Source organism: Pongo pygmaeus, chromosome 19 (genome assembly GCF_028885625.2).
Source record: "Pongo pygmaeus isolate AG05252 chromosome 19, NHGRI_mPonPyg2-v2.0_pri, whole genome shotgun sequence".
NCBI classification, from domain to species: Eukaryota; Metazoa; Chordata; class Mammalia; order Primates; family Hominidae; genus Pongo; species Pongo pygmaeus.
This window is the reverse complement of record NC_072392.2, coordinates 71,953,234-71,972,237: the sequence shown is the minus strand read 5'-3', so window position 1 is coordinate 71,972,237 and position 19,004 is coordinate 71,953,234. Positions and strand designations below refer to the sequence as shown.

Sequence of the window (19,004 nt, the reverse complement as noted above, 5' to 3'; positions counted from 1 at the left end):
TCTGTAGGCTTTAGGGGAGAATCCATTTCCTTGACTTTCCCAGCCTATAGAGGCCGCTACATTGCTGCTTCATTGCCTCTTCCCCAATTGTCAAAGCCAGCAGCATATCATCCTGTCTCCCTCTAGCCTTGGTTTCCATGCTTCCATGTTACCATCTCCTCTCTCTGTGACTCTGATCCTCCTGCCTCCCTCTTGTAAGGACCTGTGGGATTACACTGAGCTCACCTGGATAATCCAGGATAATCTTCTCACATCTCAAGATATTTAATTTAATCATATCTGTAAAGTTGCTTTTATTATGAGAGGTAACATAGTCACAAATAGATTCACAAGGAGACTGGGATGTAGACATGTTTGGAGGGTCATTATTCAGTCTATTACAAGTAGGAACAAGTAGAAACAGCTGAGCTAGAGAAGAATGCAGGTGACCGGGCACAATGGCTCACGCCTGTAATTCCAGCACTTTGGGAGGCCCAGGTGGGCAGATCACCTGAGGTCATGAGTTCGAGACCAGCCTTCTCAACATGGCAAAACCCCACTCTACTAAAAACACAAAAATTAGCCAGGTGTGGTGGCACACACCTGTAATTCCAGCTACTCGGGAGGCTGAAGCAGGAGAATTGGTTGAACCCAGGGGTGGGAGGTTGCAGTGAGCCAAGAACGCACCCCTGCACTCCAGCCTGGGTGACAGAATCAGAATGAGACTCCATCTAAAAAAAAAAAGGGCCAGGCGCGATGGGTCATGCCTGTCATCCAAGCATTTTGGGAGGCCAAGGTGGGTGGATCACCTGAGGTCAGGAGTTCGAGACCAGCCTGGCCAACATGGTGAAACCACGTCTCTACTAAAAATACAAAAAATTAGCCAGCCATGGTTGCGGGTGCCTGTAATTCCAGCTATTCCGGAGGCTGAGGCAGGAGAATTGCTTGAACCCAGGAGGCAGAGGTTGCAGTGAGCCAAGATCGCACCACTGCACTCCAGCCCGGGCAAGAGGAGCAAAACTTAGTCTTGGGGGAAAAAAAAGAAAGAAAGAAAAGAGAAAAATCCCACTGAGAAAGGGGCAAGTTTAGGAAAAAAAAAATGGAGTTTATTTTTAAAACTCTTAAAAGAAAGTAACAAAGTACAGCCCCCTGTCCTCACAGACATCATGTTCCAGTATTTGGGTGAACATGTTTCATTTAAGGTGCCTAATTGATATCTAAGAGTATGCGTTTGGAAGCCGGGCGCGGGGGCTCAGGCATGTAATCCCAGCACTTTGGGAGGCCAAGGTGGGTGGATCACGAGGTCAGGAGATCGAGACCATCCTGGTGAACACGGTGAAACCCCATCTCTACTAAAAATACAAAAAAATTAGCCAGGCGTGGTGGCGGGTGCCTGTAGTCCCAGCTACTCGGGAGGCTAAGACATGAGAATGGCATGAGCCTGGGGGGCAGAGCTTGCAGTGAGCCGAGATCGCGCCACTGCACTCCAGCTTGGGCGACAGAGGAGACACCCTCTCAAAAAAAAAAAAAAAAAAAAAAAAGGAAGAGGCAAGCTCTTCATCTGACAGCAAGAGGAGAAAGAAGGTGTGGAAGGTTTAAGAAAGCAGAGAGTGTGTGAAATAGTCATTTTGGAGCATGAGAAAGTAAACATATTTGGGCAATAGTGAAGGAATGCTAAACAGAAAGCATGTTTTACATTGAGTGGCGCAAACTTGTGCACCTTTTTTCTTCAGCAACATTCAGCTGCTTGGGTGCAGGTTTGGTGGAATCCCATCGGTTAGTTTAATTAGGCTGTAGTTTGGTGATTACGACCAGGGATTACCATGAACCAGGCACTGTGCTGACTACTTTGGAAAATGCAAAAAAGAATGCAACATGATCCCTACCCTCAAAAAATGCACAATCTTGGCCGGGCGTGATGGCTCACGCCTCTACTCCCAGCACTTTGGGAGACCGAGGCGGGCGGATCACTTGAATTTAGGAGTTCGAGGCTAGACTGGGCCAACAAGGTGAAACCCCATCTCTACAAAAAACACAAAAATTAGCTGGGCCTGGTGGTGCGCAACTGTAATCCCAGCTACTCAGGAGGCTGAGGCACTAGAATCGCTTGAACCCAACAGGCAGAGGTTGCAGTCAGCCGAGATGGCGTCACTGCACTCCAGCCTGGACAACAGAGTGAGACCAAAAAAAAGTAAAAAATTGGTAGTGAGAAGGAAGAAAATGAACAGGCAATCACAGGTAAAATAAGACTTTTCTGGCCAGGCCGGATGGCTCACGCCTGTAATCCCAGCACTTTGGTGGCCGAAGCACGCGGATCACCTGAGGTCGGGAGTTCGAGACCAGCCTGACCAACATGGAGAAACCTCGTCTCTACTAAAATTAGCCGGGTGTGGTGGTGCATGCCTGTAATCCCAGCTACTCGGGAGGCTGAGGCAGGAGAATCGCGTGAACTCGGGAGGCGGAGGTTGTGGTGAGCCAAGATCACGCCATTGCATTCCAGCCTGGGCAACAAGTGGGAAACTTCGTCTCAAAAAAAAAAAAAAAAAAAAAGAAGAATACTTTCCTAATGGAAACCTGTTGATGTTTGAAGGAGCCAGGGGAAGAGGAAGTGATTGAAGATGCTGGAGAAAATGGAAACAACGGAGACACATCTGGCCCGGAAGCAGAGATGGTCTTGGGAAGGACAAGGGAAGTACTTCCTCTTGTGTGCAAATCACGGGGCTGAGGATTCACTGCAGCTCAGGTTGCAGGCACAGAGGCTAGAAAATTGACTTGAAGCATTCCCAAATGCATCCGGACGCAGTGGCTAACGGCTGTAATCCCAGCACTTTGGGAGGCGGAGGCGGGCAGATCCCAAGGTCAGGAGTTCGAGACCAGCCTGACCAACATGGTGAAATCCCCGTCACTACTAAAAATATAAAAATTAGCCGGGCGTGGTGGTGGGTGCCTGTAGTCCCAGCTACTCGGGAGGCTGAGTCAGGAGGCAGAGCTTGCAGTGAGCCAAGACGGCACCACTGCACTCCAGCCTGGGCACCAGAGCGAGACTCCGTCTCAAAAAAAATAAACATAAAAATAAGTAATAAAATAAGAGAATTCCCAGATGCCAGAGGTAAAAAAGGCTGTAGTGAAAAAAAAAACGGGGGCTATAGTGATGGAAAAGAGGGGATCCCACTGCACATCCGTAGAAGACCCTCAAGCCAGAATCAGAGAGGACTTAGACTTCTCTTTTCTCTCCCGCTACTTTACTTGGGTCCAGATCGCTTGAAGTAGTTTATCACAGACAACAAACTATTCTGAATCACTGCAGGCGATGTCTGGTCAGAAAACACTACATTTAAGGTGTAGTCTTCTTTTTTCTGGTAGAGGGGGTATAGCTCAGGGGTAGAGCATTTGACTGCAGATCAAGAAGTCCCCTAGTTCAAATCTGGATGCTCTCTCACAGCTACTTTTTTAACCCAGTGACGGGCAAGAAAGATAAAGCTCTCTGAGCATTTTGTGGTGGATACTGGGAAAATAATAAACTACATATTACTCCCTTATCACCTTCATAGACTTCACCTTCTACCACGTATATCAACATACAAACTGGTAAGTTATAGGAGGATGTGATATCTGCAACTTTGGAGTGTTCTCTGAATCCCTGGTAGTTGGAAGTGTGATGTGGGGATCCCTGGGTGTCCTTTAGGCCCTTTCTGCCCTTTCTGTGTGCAAAAAATGTTTGTTTGTTTGTTTTTGTTTTTTTGAGGTGGTCTCGCTCTGTTGCCCAAGCTGGAATGCAATGGCTTGATCTCAGCTCACTGCAAACTCTGCCTCCCAGGTTCAAGCGATTCTTCTGCCTCAGCCTCCCGAGTAGCTGGGATTACAGGCATGCGGCACCTTACTCGGTTAATTTTTGTATTTTTAGTAGAAACAGGGTTTCTCCGTGTTGGTCAGGCTGGTCTCGAACTCCTGACCTCAGGTGATCCACCCGCCTCGGCCTCCCATAGCGCTGAGATTACAGGCGTGAGCCCCCGCGCCCAGCCAGAAGAATTATTATTATTATTATATACTTTTTGAGACGGAGTCTCACTTTGTAGCCCAGGCTGGAGTGCAGTGGCGCCATCTTGGCTCACTGCAAGCTCCGCCTCCCAGGTTCACGCCATTCTCCTGCCTCAGCCTCCCGAGTAGCTGGCACTACAGGCGCCTGCCATCACGCCCGGCTAATTTTTTTGTATTTTTTAGTAGAGACGGGGTTTCACCATGTTAGCCAGGATGGTCTCGATCTCCTGACCTCGTGATCCTCCCGCCTCGGCCTCCCAAAGTGGTGGGATTACAGGCGTGAGCCACCGCACCCGGCCTATTTTCTTGATAATATTAATGAGACCCTTTCTGTGCAGAGGAAAAAAGTATTTTAATAATAATGTCATTTTTTTTTCTGTCTTACTCTTGCTCTTTCATGAGAATACAGTGGAGATTTCCAGAGATTAAATGTGTGAAATCACAACAGATTAGTGTAAAAACATGAAAAACCAGTCCTTTCATCAAGCCAGGTATTAAAGGGATTAAAATAAATAAAACAAAGCCACCCTTCTCACTAAATTATTTTTGTTTGGAAAAGTATAGTTACATTTATTTATTTTATTTTATTTTATATTTGAGACAGGGTCTCTGTTGCCCAGGCTGGAGTGCAGTGGTGCAATCATGGCTCACTGTAGCCTCAACCTCCCAGGCTCAAGTGATCTTCCTGCCTCCGCCTCCTGTGTAGTTAGGACCACAGGCGCACGCCACCACACCTGGCTAATTTTTTAATATTTTGTAGAAATAGGGTCTCACTTTGTTGTCCAGGCTAGTCTCAAACTCCTGAGGACAAGTGATCCTCCCGCTGGGATTACAGGCCTGAGCCACTAAACTCGACCTATTCCTCATTCTAAAATGTTATTTACTTTAGCAAAAAATGGGTTTATTGTTATCTTACGTGAAGTAATAACTTTCTTTAATTTATAATATTGTTAAATGTCATCTGATAAAACCTGTATAAACAAAAACTCCTTGAGGTCTTTAATAATTTAGGAGTGTAAAGGAGGCCAGGCAATGGGGCTCATGCCTGTAATCCCAGCACTTTGGGAGGCCGAGGTGGGCTGATCACCTGAGGTCGGGAGTTCGAGACCAGCCTGACCAACATGGAAAAACCTCATCTCTAACAAAAATACAAAATTAGCCGAGCAAGGTGCCACATGTCTGTAATCCCAGCTACTCGGGAGGCTGAGGCAGGAGAATCGCTTGAACCCAGGAAGCGGAGGTTGCGTTGAGCTGAGATCACGCCATTGCACTCCAGCCTGGGCAACAAGAGCAAAACTTCGTCTCAAAAAAAAAAAAAAGGGGGCCGGGCACAGTGGCTCACGCCTGTAATCCCAGCACTTTGGGAGGCCGAGGCGGGTGGATCATCTGAGGTCAGGAGTTCGAGACCAGACTGGCCAACATGGTGAAACCCCGTCTCTACTAAAAATATTAAAAAATTAGCCGGGCGTGGTAGTGGGCACCTGTAATCCCAGCTACTCAGGAGGCTAAGGCAGGAGAATTGCTTGAACCCAGGAGATGGAGGTTGCAGTGAGCCAACATGGTCCCACTGCACTCCAGCCTGGGTGACAGTGAGCCTCTGTCTCAAAAAAAAAAAAAAAAAAAAGAGTGTAAAGGGGTCTAAAATGAAAATATTTGAGAACCACAGCTCCTAGTAAAGAAGTGGCTCAGGGAATAAACTGCTGGGGTTGTGAAACGGCTCAGAGAGGAAATGATATCTGAGCAGAGTTTTAAAGAACAGGTTGGATGGGCGCGTTGGCTCACGCCTGTAATCCCAGCACTTTGGGAGGCTGAGGCAGGTGGATCAACTTGAGGTCAGGAGTTCGAGACTAGCCTGACCAACATGGTGAAATCCCCATCTCTACTAAAAATACAAAAAAAAAAAAAAAAAAAAAAAATTAGCTGGCCATGGTGGTGTACACCTGTAATCCCAGCTACTTGGAAGGCCGAAGCAGGAGAATCACTTGAACCCTGGAGGTGGAGGAGGTTGCAGTGAGCTGAGATGGTGCCATTACACTCCGGCCTGGGCAACAAGAGTGAAACTCTGTCTCAAAATAAATAAATAAATAAATAACACATAGTGGCTAAAGCAGGTGAGTGCATAAATACCAGAAAGTGTGAATCTAAGCTATATGTCCAGAAATCCTAAGTGGTTTGGTGTTTCTGGTGTGTGAAATGTAAGAGGCAAGGTGGCAGAAGATAGAGCCAGGGAAAAGGTAGGCCATTTCAAGTGACTTCAATGCTGTGCTAAACAGCTTGGATTTTATTCTATAAGTACTAGAGGGTCAGCACATGTTTTTTGTTTTGTTTTCTTTTTTTGTTTGTTTGTTTGTTTTTGAGATGGAGTCTCACTCTATGCCCAGGCTGGAGTGCAGTGGGGCAAACTTGGCTCACTGCAACCTCTGCCTCCTGGGTTCAAGCAATTCTTCTGCTTAGCCTCCTGAATAGCTGGGATCACAGGTGCGTGCCATCACCCGTGACTAATTTTTGTATTTTTATTAGAGACAAGGTTTCACCATGTTGGCCAGGCTGTTCTCAAACTCCTGGCCTCAGGTGATCTGCCTGCCTTGGCCTCCCAAAGTGCTGGGATTACAGGCGTGAGCCACCATGCCTGGCCAGCACATGATTTTAAGCAGTGGGAAATTATGGTCTGACCATATAGAGGCCGATGCAATAGCTTTGAAACAAAGGCAGAACGTGGAAGGCATGGGCAGAAAAATTTAGGAAATAGAGTCAAGTTGATAGACCTTGGTGGCTAGATCTAGGAGGCTGGGAGAAGAGAATTAACTGTGTCCCTGTTTTCTGGTTGAGACACTGGTGGTTATACCAACCAAGAACACTGTTCCTCCTGTAACCATAGCCTTCTCCATCTTGGTTGACAGCAATATCTTCCAATTGCTCAGGCCTAAAGCCTTGGAGACATTTTGATTCCTATCCTTCATACCCCACATTTTATTGGCTCTACCTCCAAAACACATCCAGAATCTGACCACATTACCTCCACTACTACCATTCTAGTCCAAACCACCATCATTTCTCTCCTGGGTTACTGCAATAGCTTCTATCCCTATGTCCTCTCCCACAGTCTAGTCTCAACAACTCAACCACAGTGATCCTTCTGACACATTAGTCAAATCATGTCCCTCCTCTGCTTAAAATCAAACAATGGTTCCTCATTTCACTCAGCCAATGCCAAAGTCCACAGTGGTTTCATTCCATGACTTCCTTTTTTTGAGATAGAGCTCTCGCTCTGTCGCCTAGGCTGGAGTGCAATGGTGTGATCTCGGCTCACTGCAACCTCTGCGTCCCAGGTTCACACGATTCTCCCACCTCAACCCACCGAGTAGCTGGGATTACAGGCACCTGCCATCATGCACGGTTAATTTTTGTATTTTTGCAGAGACAGGGTTTCACCATGTTGGCCAGGCTGGTCTTGAACTCCTGACCTCAGGTTATCACCCCCCTTGGCCTCCTAAAGTGCTGGGATTACAGGTGTGAGCCACCATTCCATTACTTCTGACTGCATTTCTTACTACTTTGCTCTTTACTCGTCCTGTCCAATCACATCTGGCTTCCTTGCTGGTGCTCATTCGGTTCAGTCACACCCCTGCCTTAGGGCTTTTTATTGGAAAATGACAAAGGGTTTCTCTCTGTAGCCCAGGTTGGAGTGCAATGGTGCAATCACGGCTCACTGCAGTCCCCAATTCCTGGGTTTAGTGATTCTCCTGCCTCAGATTCCCATGCCACCAGCTTATTTTATTTTATTTTATTTTGAGACAGAGTCTCGCTCTGTTGCTCAGGCTGGAGTGCAGTGGCGCAATCTGGGCTCACTGCAACCTCCGCCTCCCAGGTTCAAACGATTCTCTTGTCTCAGATTCCTGGGTACTTGGGATTACAGGTTGCCCGCCACCATGCCCAGCTAATTTTTGTATTTTTAGTAGAGACGAGGTTTCACCATGATGGGCAGGGTGGTCTCAAACTTCTGACCTCAGATGATCCGCCTGCCTCAGCCTCCCAAAGTGCTGGGATTACAGGTATGAGCCACTGTACCCAGCCGCCACCAGCTAATTTGTAAATGTTTTGTAGAGATGGACTCTCCCTATGTTGCCCAGGCAGGTCTCAGACTCCTGGGCTCAAGGGATCCTCCTGCTTCAACCTCCCAAATTGTTTCGGGATTATAGATGTGAGCCACTGTGCCTGATTTCATGTCAATATCTTTTTGTTTTGTTTTGTTTTGTTTTTGAGACAGAATCTCGCTCTGTCACCCAGGCTAGAGTGCACTGGCACGATCTCGGCTCACTGCAACCTCCACCTCCTGGGTTCCAGTGATTCTCATGCCTCAGTCTCCCCAGTAGCTGGGGACTGCAGGAACCACGCCTGGCTAATTTTTTGTATTTTTAGTAGAGACAGGGTTTTGCGCCATGTTGCTTGGGCTGGGTCTTCAGCTCCTGAGCTCAGGCAATCTACCAGCCTCGGCCTCCCAAAGTGCTAGAACTACAGGCATGAGCCACTATGCCTGGTTAATTTTTGTATTTTTAGTAGAGACAGAGTTTTGCTATTTAGGGCAAGCTGGTCTCTAACTGCTGACCTCAAGTAATACACCCACCTTGGCCTCCCAAAGTGATGGAATTACAGGCATGAGCCACCGCACCTGGCCCCATTTTTGTTTATTTAATTTTTTTTTTTTTTTTTTTGAGACAGAGTTTCAAACGCTCTTGTTGCCCAGGCTGGAGTGCAATGGTGCAATCTCAGCTCACTGCAACCTCCACCTCCCAGGTTTCAAGAGATTCTCCTGCCTCAGCCTCCTGAGTAGCTGGGATTACAGGCGTGCGCCACCACGCCAGCTAATTTTGTATTTTTAGTAGAGATGGGGTTTCTCCAAGTTGGTCGTCAGGCTGGTCTCAAACTCCCGACCTCAGGTGATCCGACCGCCTCGGCCTCCCAAAGCGCTGGGATTACAGGCGTGAACCACTGCGCCCGGCTAATGTTTGTATTTTTGTAGAAACGAGGTTTCGCCATTTTGGCCAGGTTGGTCTCGAACTCCTGACCTCAGGTGATCTGCCCGCCTTGGCCTTCCAAAGTGCCAGGATTACAGGCGTGAGCCAGCGCGCCCGGCCGATTGCCAGTTTTTAATATAGATAGATAGCGATCTATCTATCTATATAGAGATATATAGATAGATATATAGATAGATATATATCGGCCGTGGATGCTGCGGTGAGCCAAGATCGCGCCACTGCACTCCAGCCTGGGCAACAAGAGCGAAACTCCGTCTCAAAAAAAAAAAAAGAAGAAAAGAAAAAGGAAAAAAAAACTGGTAATCAATTTATTAAAATAGTTGACTTAAGCATCTGCAATGGTGACTTCCACCTCAACTCCTGGCTCAATACTGATGGAAGTAATCTGCTTAACAATCTCAGAAGGTCTGTGCAAGTCAATGAGTCACTTGTGGATTCTCATCTAGAAATGATCCCATGTCTTAGAACCTTCACCACAAAGAGTTTTTCTTGAAGTGATTCTCAAAGTCTTGGCAGGCATTCGAACTGGTCCTTTCACTTTGAGATTATTTTCCTTTGCTCCTCTGATCAAGTCAGCACACACCTTCTCCAGGGATTTTACCTTGCGGCTCGTTAGAGTGACTCGAATTCGTGAATTGCCACCTCCGCCTCCCTGGGTGTTTTTCCCTTATCCTTAAAAGCCATGGCTGCTGCGCGGCTTCCTGACCGACTGGTTCCTCCGCGAGAGCCAACAGCGGTGAGTCAGTAGCAGGAGCGTGCGGATCAGCGATCTGCAACACCTACGACCGAGTCTTCCTCAAAGAGCTATTTATGTATATACATTTTTGAGACGGAGTCTAGCTCTGTCGCCCAGGCTGGAGTGCAGTAGCGCGATCTCGGCTCACTGCCACTTCCGCCTTCCGGGTTCAAGCGATTCTCCTGCCTCAGCCTCCCGAATAGCTGGGATTACCTCCCGAATAGCTGGGCGCCTGCCACCACGCCCAGCAAATTTTTGTATTTTTAGTAGAGACGGAGTTTCACTGTGTTGGCCAGGCTAGTCTCGATCTCCTGACCTCGTGATCCACCCGCCTCGGCCTCCCGAAGTGCTGGGATTACAAGCATGAGCCACAAGGCCCGCCCACTATTTATATATTACACTTGGTCTTGGCCAAAAGGCCGAGAAGTGATACTATTTATATTTTTATAATACATATCCCCACCTAACATACTACATACTGCAATTATTTATCTTTTGTTTAGTGTCTAATATCCTCCTCCACCTGCACCCCAGCAGAATGTAAGCTCCATAAGGAAAAGAATGTTGATCTATTTTGTTCTCTGATGTAATCCGCTGTACGCCCTGGACGGAACCTGCTATAAAGTAGGAGCTCAATAAGTATTTGAATTAATGTATCGTGGGAAGGAAAGAACCCAGGAGAATGAGGAGCGGCTGAAGCTGCGAAAGGAGCAATTAGGCCTGACGAGGGGGCTCACGCCTGTAATACCAGCACCTCGAGAGGCCAAGGCGGGCAGATCACTTGAGATCAGAAGTTCGAGACCAGCCTGGCCAACAACATGGCGAAACCCCGTCTCTACTAAAAATACAAAAATTAGCCCAGCATTGTGGCGGACGCCTGTGGTCTCAGCTACTCCGAGGCTGAGACAGAGAATTGCTTGAACCCGGGAGACGGAGGTTGCAGTGAGCTGAGATCTCGCCACTATACTCCAGCCTGGGCGACAGAATGAGACTCCGTCTCAAAAAAAAGAAAAAAAAAGTGTGTGTGTGTTGGGAGGGACGGGTCAATAAATAGAGCAATACTGTATATGTAAAATACAGAATGGTATGGTACCAACAACACATAGATAGAATGATCTGTAGCACTTCTCAACTGTATTACATTCAATGAAACCGTTTAGAGCTTGTTCTCCCTCCCTCCCCCACTTTCTTTGTTCCTTGGGGAACCCCTACACGGCACAAACCGTGTTTTAATTCCTATTCTCTAGTGTGCAGATAAGTGCCTGACACTATTAAGTGGTCAAAAGAGGTCGTGAGCAAGTTAACAAATCACTGTTTCCATGTCCCTAACTACTCTTAAGCTCGTAGAGAAGAGATTTCCTATCTCTTACGCTTCTACTTCAAAGCCCACTTCGCAGAGAGGGCTAAAACCGACGTCGTGAACTTATTACGTAATAAGGCAGCGCCCGGAGGCGGAAGAGGCAGGTTTTTAAGCTCCGGCCACGTGACGAGGGTGGGCGGGGCGTCAAAGTTCATATCCCAGTGTCCTTTGAATCAACTTCCTTTTTTCTTCTTTCCGGCGTTCAAAATGTCGAAGCGAGGTGAGGTTTTGTTTCTGGAGGATCCTCCACCATCTGTCGTGCAGTGGCTGGCGGATTCGTCAGGAGCGGTGGCCCTAGGCAGCTGGGGCGCTTTCCTCTCCTTCAGGCCGGAGAGAGAGAGCCAGGCCACCGCGAGAGCACTGCCAGGGCCCTCGAAAGTGGCAGTGGGGTGCTGGAGATTTGAGATGGCAGGATCCCGACATGAATGTAGTCTGGATCCCGCGAGATCGCTCCGCGAATAGGGCTATCGTAATGGGGTTGGAGTTAGATTGGATTAGGCCCTGGTTTGCGCGACCTCTGCGGTTTTATGCCTTGCAGGAGTAATTACGTTTTGCGAAAGTTGGAGCAAGGGCTGAGTCGTCTAGGTTTCTTAATTTCGATGTCAGAGTGTTAATAGTAAGAAATAGGCTACTTTCCTTGAGAATCGGGTGGCACATGGGGACGGCATAAGTAAAATCCGAGCGAGCTAATCTATAGCGTACAGTCTATCAAAGCATGTGCGGTGAATTACACCTTGAGTATGAGGGGAAACTCCGAACCATGTCTAGATTGTGATCTCTTTATCCTGTTTTCCTTCCCTTTGTATCCACAGGACGTGGTGGGTCCTCTGGTGCGAAATTCCGGATTTCCTTGGGTCTTCCAGTAGGAGCTGTAATCAATTGTGCTGACAACACAGGTGAGGTCTTTGCACGTTGCCATACTCCCCCTTTTAAAAGCACTCAGTGGGCCTGTGGCTAATGACCTATTGAGCCGTCAAAAAGGGGAGAGTGAAAACATCGCTTTTGGGTGAAGTGGCAACATGTGTTGTTTGCTTCAATCGGTGGTGTGACAAGGCGTTCTTGGGGACTACCTGCTTGGGCAGTGAGTGGAGGGAGGGGCTTTGGAAGTGTTTGGGAAATGTTATACTGATGGAACGGCCTGATTGGCCCTCAACATTTTTTATTTTTATTTACATTCTTTTGTAGGAGCCAAAAACCTGTATATCATCTCCGTGAAGGGGATCAAGGGACGGCTGAACAGACTTCCCGCTGCTGGTGTGGGTGACATGGTGATGGCCACAGTCAAGAAAGGCAAACCAGAGCTCAGAAAAAAGGGTGAGCAAACACTGAGCCCACCTTAATACTGATGAGTAGTGGGGGATGCTTTCCTTTATTAGAAAATGGATCAGTTTTCAAGGCCTCAAGTTTGTTTTCCATTGAAAGGCAGTGTGAGATAAGTATCTTAAGTTTTTGCTCATATTGTGTTGGAGGGGGGACCATCATCTTGTCACTTCCATACCTTAGTTTTTTTTTATTATTATTATTTAAGTTTTAGGGTACATGTGCGCAATGTGCAGGTTAGTTACATATGTATACGTGTGCCAAGCTGGTGTGCTGCATCCATTAACTTGTCATTTAGCATTAGGTATATCTCCTAATGCTATCCCTCCCCCCTCCCCCTTGTTTTTTTTTTTTTTTTTTTTTTTTTTGAGATGGAGTCTCCCTCTGTCGCCCAGCCCCTACTGGAGTGCAATGGCACGATCTTGGCTCACTGCAATCTCCGCCTCCTGGGCTCTCAAAAAAATATATATATATTAAAAAACAAAAACAACAAGCTGCCCGTTGCTTATTTTATTGTTATTTGTTTTTGAGACAGAGTCTCACTCTGTTGCCCAGGCTGGAGTGCAGTGGCACATATCTGTTCACTGCAACCTCCATCTCCCAGGCTCAAGTGATTGTCCTGCCTCAGCCTCCCGAGTAGCTGGGATCATAGGTGTGCACCACCACACCCAGCTAATTGCTCATTACTTAATCTCAGGCTCCCCACTCAAAAGTTTTCCTGTTGGGTGTATGATTTAAAGGGGGAGGCCTCAAAATACTTGCAGCTTGTGTCCTGTCTGGCTTTAGAACTTCTGGTGTTTGGTGCATTTTAACTTCAGCACTTGCACTTTTTTCCTGTGCCTGCCTAGTCTTTCTCTACCCTGGGATGTCTTGCTCTTCTAAAGAGTTCCTGGCCATCCCTTGATTTACAAATGTGATGTTGATTTGTCAGCCCTGTATTACAGTTACTCCTATTCCTGTATCCACCCCACGATGCTCTCCAGTAGATTTTTAGCTTTTGGGTTAGAAATCGTTTTTTGTTCACCATTAATATCCATTTGAGGGCTGGGTAGCACTGTGATTGTGATTCAGCAATTGCATGGGCTTTTTCCTCTTCTCAGAACACTTCCTGGGTCTGATTGGTGCCCCAGGGAGCTGTCAGAGAAGAGCAGAGCAAATGGCCTTCACTTTGTAGAAGAGATGGCAGGAGGGTGGATTGTTGGTCTCAGTCAGTGGTGGGACAGACCAGAGCTCCGAACACTTCAGTTTTAAAACTAGTTGTGAGTTTCCAATTCTGTTAATGTCTTTTTTGGTCCTTGTTTCTGCTAAGTGAATACATCCCCTCCCCTTGGAACTTAATAAATAAGAAGCACAGAAATGTGCAAAAGGGCCAGGTCTACTTGAAGAATTTGTGAGGATTAAATGGTTTATGAGTAGAGGAGGATCAGTAAGTATTGGCTACCTCATGTGTGTCCCATTACTAACTTGGTTAGACTTATCTATTTTTTGTAGTCTTCCTGTCATTATAAAAATTCTGTGTTGGGACCCCATGCTAGTATCAGTGAAGATTTTGAATCCAGGTGTGACTGACTCGACAATAGTTCTTCACAAGCATTATATTTCACCGTGTAGTGATACTTCATTTTGAAAGTTGGGAAAAATGTCTTTTTCACTTTAGTACAGATGGGTGTAAAAGTTACTTAGGACACTGGAAAACAGTTCATTAAAAGTAAAACAAAGCCTGGTGCTTGGGCCCAGGAATTCAAACTGTTTTCCAGTGTAAATCTGAATAGCTTGGTCTCTGCTCATTGCCAGGACTGGGAGGAGTTGGGGGTCCCAGGTCCCATTTCTACATCCCAATTCAGTGATACTGGGATCTTAATAACCCACCTGTGAGGTGAAGTTGGAAAAGGCATAGGCAAGGATAATTGTCCTGAGAGTTTTACACTTGTGAGAAAATACGGCAGCTTTGATTTTAAGATGTGAATAGGTGATTGTGGTTCATGCCTATACTCCCAGCACTTTGGGAGGCCAGGCTGGCCAACGTGGCAAAACCCTGTCTCTAGGAAAAAAAAAAAAATCTGGGCATGGTGGTGCGCACCTGTAGTCAAAGATACTAGAGAGGCTGAGGTGGGAGGATCACCTTAAAGATTGATATTTATACTGTCACTGTCTCAAACGCTGAGTGTACATTCTGTCTAGTTGGAAACTGCTTTTGTGGTGGCACTGCGACTTGACAGGTTAATGACTGCTGTCCTTTTTTCTTCTCTCAGTACATCCAGCAGTGGTCATTCGACAACGAAAGTCATACCGTAGAAAAGATGGCGTGTTTCTTTATTTTGAAGATAATGCAGGAGTCATAGTGAACAATAAAGGCGAGATGAAAGGTAGGAAATCAGTCCAGCTTGTTCCTTAGGTCTCTGAGGTTGGGTGGATTGTCTAGAAGTACAGGCCAAGGATCTTCTGTGTTTGATGATGTCTTAATCTGTCCCCCACATGTTTTTATTTTATTTTTATTTTATTTTTAATGCAGGTTCTGCCATTACAGGACCAGTAGCAAAGGAGTGTGCAGACTTGTGGCCCCGGATTGCATCCAATGCTGGCAGCATTGCATGATTCTCCAGTATATTTGTAAAAAATAAAATTAAACCCATCAAAAAGTATTTGTTTGCAGTGCTTGTCTCCCTGTTCACTTCCAGGGTTCAAGCGATTCTCCTGCCTCAGCCTCCCAAGTAGCTGGGATTACAGGCACCTGCCATCATGCCTGGCTAATTTTTGTATTTTTGGTGGAGACAAGGTTTCACCATGTTTGCCCAAATGGACTCAAACTCCTGACCTCAAGTGATCTCAAGTGATCTGCCCACCCAGACCTCTACAATGTTTTTGACATACCCTGACCCCTGACCATCACTTTTCTGAAATGGAAACTCTGGGCATTTTTTTTTTTTTTTTAAGCAATCCTTGCTTTTTTGTGAGTTTGTAGACTTTCAGCATCTTCCAATTGCTGTATTTACAATTTTGGCCTCAAAAAGTATTATTTGGGTTTTGAGTCCCAAAAATAATAGTAGATACTGCTCGATGACTGGCTATACATGGTAGCTTCTCCTGGAGTGAGAAAGGCATTCAAATGGCTGGGCGTGGTGGCTGGCGCCTGTAATCCCAACACTTTCGGAGCCCAAGGCAGGCGGATCATGAGGTCAGGAGTTCAAGACCAGGCTGACCAAGTGGTGAAACCTCCTCTTTACTAAAAATACAAAAATTAGCTAGGCGTGGTGGCACACCGCCTGTAATCTCAGCTACTGAGAGAATCGCTTGAACCTGGGAGGTGGAGGTTGCAGCGAGTCAAGATTGCACCATTGTACTCCAGCCTGGGCAACAGAGCAAGATTCCATTCCTGCCCCCGCCCCAAAAAAAAGGCATTGAAGTTAAGATAGACTGTATAGTTAGATCCTGGACACATACATGGATTTTGAGGAATGATGTGAGTGGGAGCCTCTTTGTGTATGTACATTTTAGCAGTTAACAGGTTTGGAGTAAACTGAATATTTGTAAAACAACAGTAATTGCCATGTAGGTTTACTGTCATAGTGGAAGATGATTAAGTTGATGGTACCTACAGGTATTTTGCTATGAAAATCTTTTGACAAACAGGATGATCGTGTAATTTATGTTCCAAGCTCTAGTTTGAGAATGGAAGAATGTGATAAAATTTTGCCAACTGAACAGGCATAAAGCCCTGTTAATAAGGGACTTGGCCTTAAGGTAGGAGGTTGTTAGTATTTCTTTCTAAACTGTGTAAGAGTTTATTTAGGTGACATCCAGCGTCTTGGAAAAATGGGTGTTCGTTTAGAACAGTAATTTGGGGGGAAGTGGACTAAATAGGGTTTTTAGATTAAGGTTTGTGTTCATATATCTGTATCTGCAAATACTCAGCCATAAATGTCTCTACCTGTAAGTTGGGTATAATACAAGCTCCACTTGGTATCAAAAAGGACTACCCTTAGTGGCTTCCATGACTAGTTATGGAATGTACCAGACCTAGAGAGGAGTTGTTCTAACCTGGAGCTTTTGAAAATGTTTCCGGTCCATACCCGAGACCAATTAAGTCAGACTGCAGAATAGGACTCAGACATCAGAATTGTGAAGCTCCTAGGAGATGTCAAGGTACACCCAAGATTGAGAACCAGTACCCTGTCTAGACTGAACCAGTCTTGGTTTTAGAAGTATTAAATCTCGGCTGGGCACGGTGGCTCACGCCTATAATCCCAGCACTTTGGGAGGCTGAGGTGGGTGGATCATCTGAGGTCAGGAGAGTGAGACCAGCCTGTCCAACATGTTGAAACCCCATCTCTACTAAATACAAAATTAGCCAGGCATAGTGGTGCATGCTGTAATCCCAGCTACTTGGGAGGCTGAGGCAGGAGAATCGCTTGAACCCTGGAGATGGAGGTTGCAGTGAGCCGAGGTTGCGCGATTGTGTTTCATCCTGGGCAACCAGTGAAACTCTGTCTCGGCGGAAAGAAAATGTATTAAATCTCTAGTTTTAGAGAGTTAGACCATAACGTCCCTGAGTATGGTCAATTTCAAGTCAGCTTTAGTGTGACAAGCCCCTAGGCCCACCATTTATGTCTTTATATATTATGGCAATATATGATCCTTATATATTACCCCTAATCGCTGCTATTTTTGAATTTTATCTTTTCTGAGACAGCCTTGCTCTGTCACCCAGGCTGGAGTGCAGTAACACCACTGAAGCTCACTGTAACCTTGAACTGCTGGACTCGGAATCCTCCTGCTGTGGCCTTTAAAGGGCTGCAATTACAAGTGTGAGCCACTACATCCCACCTCACATTTTATTCTTTGGAGATTTTTTTTGACTTGGATTAAAAGCTTTATATTTACATTTCACTAAATGTTTTCCTTTGTCAGCTGGGCATGGTGGCTCACACCTGTAATCCCAGCACTTTGGGAGGCCGAGATGGGCTGATCACCTGAGGTGAGGAGTTCAAGACCAGCCTGGCCAACGTGGTGAAATCTCGTCTCTACTAAAAATACAAAATTAGCTGGGCATGGTGATGCATGCCCGTAGTCCCAATTACTCCGCAGGCTGAGGCAGGAGAATTGCTTGAACCCAAGAGGCAGGGGTTGCAGTGGCGGAGATTGCAGTGAGCCAGGGAGACTCCGTCTCACTCCTGGGCTCCAAGAGACTCCTGGGCTCTTGTTGCCCAGGCTGGAGTGCAGTGGTGCAATCTCAGCTCACTGCAACCTCCACCTCCTGGGTTCTAGTGATTCTCCTGCCTCAGCCTCCCGAGCACCTGTGACTACAGGTGCCTGCCACCACGCTAGGCTGATTTTTGTATCTTTTTTTTTTTTTTTTAAGTGTTTTTTATTTTGAGACCAAGTTTCACTCTTGTGCCCAGGCTGGAGTGCAATGGTGCGACCTCAGCTCACTGCAACCTCCACCTCCCGGGTTCAAGTGATTCTTCTGCCTCAGCCTCCCGAGTAGCTGGGATTACAGGCATGCACCACTACGCCTGGCTAATTGTGTATTTTTAGTAGAGACGGGGTTTCTCCATGTTGGTCAGGCTGGTCTCCACCTCCTGACCTCAGGTGATCCGCCCCCCTCGGCCTCCCGAAGTGCTGAGATTACACGTGTGAGCCACTGCACCCAGCCAGATATATTTTTCCTTTGTCATTGTTAATATTCTGCAAGTTCTTTCTAGGTAAAAGTTTTAATAGAATGGATTCAAGATATCAGATCTGATTTATAGTAGCTTGCAACTTGAACAGTAATACATGTACTTTCATAATAAAAATAGTAGCAAATATAAAAAATAGTAAATTCACTACAAGACCTAGTGGAGCATGCCCATTATCCCAGCTACTCTGGAGGCTGAGATGAGCAATGAAGTCTAGCTACAGGCATGCAAAAATTGGCCGGGTGTGGTGGTGTGCACCTTTAGTCTCAGCTACTCTGGAGGCCGAGGTGGGAGGATCACTTGAGGCCAGGAGGTCAAGGCTGCAGTGAACAATGATCACACCACTGCACTCCAGCCTGGGCAAGACTGTCTCTATGAAAAAAACAAAACAGGCCGGGCATGGTGGCTCACGCCTGTAATCCCAGCACTTTGGGAGGCCGTGGCGGGCAGATCACGAGGTCAGGAGATCAAGACCATCCTGGCTAACAGGGTGAAACCCCGTCTCTACTAAAAATACAAAAAAAATTTAGCCAGGCATGGTGACCTGTAGTCCCAGCTACTCAGGAGGCTGAGGCAGAATGGTGTGAAACCGGGAGGCAGAGCTTGCAATGAACCAAGATCGTGCCACTGCACTCCAGCCTGGGCGACAGAGCGAGACTCTGTCTCAAAAAAAAAAAAAAACAAAAACCTCCATCTCGGCCGGGCGCGGAGGCTCACGCCTGTAATCCCAACACTTTGAGAGGCCAAGGCAGGTGGATCACCTGAGGTCAGGAGTTCCAGATCAACCTGGCCAATATGGTGAAACACTCGTCTCTACTAAAAATACAAAAATTAGCTGGGTGTGGTGATGGGTGCCT

The 19,004-nt window shown here is 46.6% G+C and overlaps 2 protein-coding genes, 1 non-coding gene and 1 pseudogene across 4 annotated transcripts in view; 2 read left to right on the top strand and 2 right to left on the bottom strand.

The window, feature by feature from the left end:
* Window positions 1–19,004, bottom strand: part of LASP1 (LIM and SH3 protein 1) — an 80,179-nt gene that overhangs the window by 56,706 nt on the left and 4,469 nt on the right. The window lies entirely within an intron of this gene.
* LOC129017449 (small ribosomal subunit protein uS10-like) lies at window positions 9,345–9,737 on the bottom strand (annotated as a pseudogene).
* RPL23 (ribosomal protein L23) lies at window positions 11,253–15,111 on the top strand. Its single transcript, XM_054458054.2, has 5 exons — window positions 11,253–11,369; window positions 11,962–12,045; window positions 12,335–12,463; window positions 14,722–14,835; window positions 14,982–15,111. Exons 1-5 carry the CDS (start codon window positions 11,357–11,359, stop codon window positions 15,062–15,064), a joined length of 423 nt encoding a protein of 140 aa, XP_054314029.1. The 5' UTR covers window positions 11,253–11,356; the 3' UTR covers window positions 15,065–15,111.
* Window positions 12,073–12,203, top strand: LOC129018508 (small nucleolar RNA SNORA21). The gene has a single exon (XR_008495328.1). It is a non-coding gene; the product is annotated as a small nucleolar RNA SNORA21 (small nucleolar RNA).

Coding starts and splice junctions, on each gene's coding strand:
- RPL23 (XM_054458054.2), top strand. Junction 12,464..14,721: donor ACCAGAGCTCAGAAAAAAGG/GTGAGCAAACAC, acceptor TTCTTCTCTCAG/TACATCCAGCAGTGGTCATT. Junction 14,836..14,981: donor CAATAAAGGCGAGATGAAAG/GTAGGAAATCAG, acceptor TTTTTAATGCAG/GTTCTGCCATTACAGGACCA.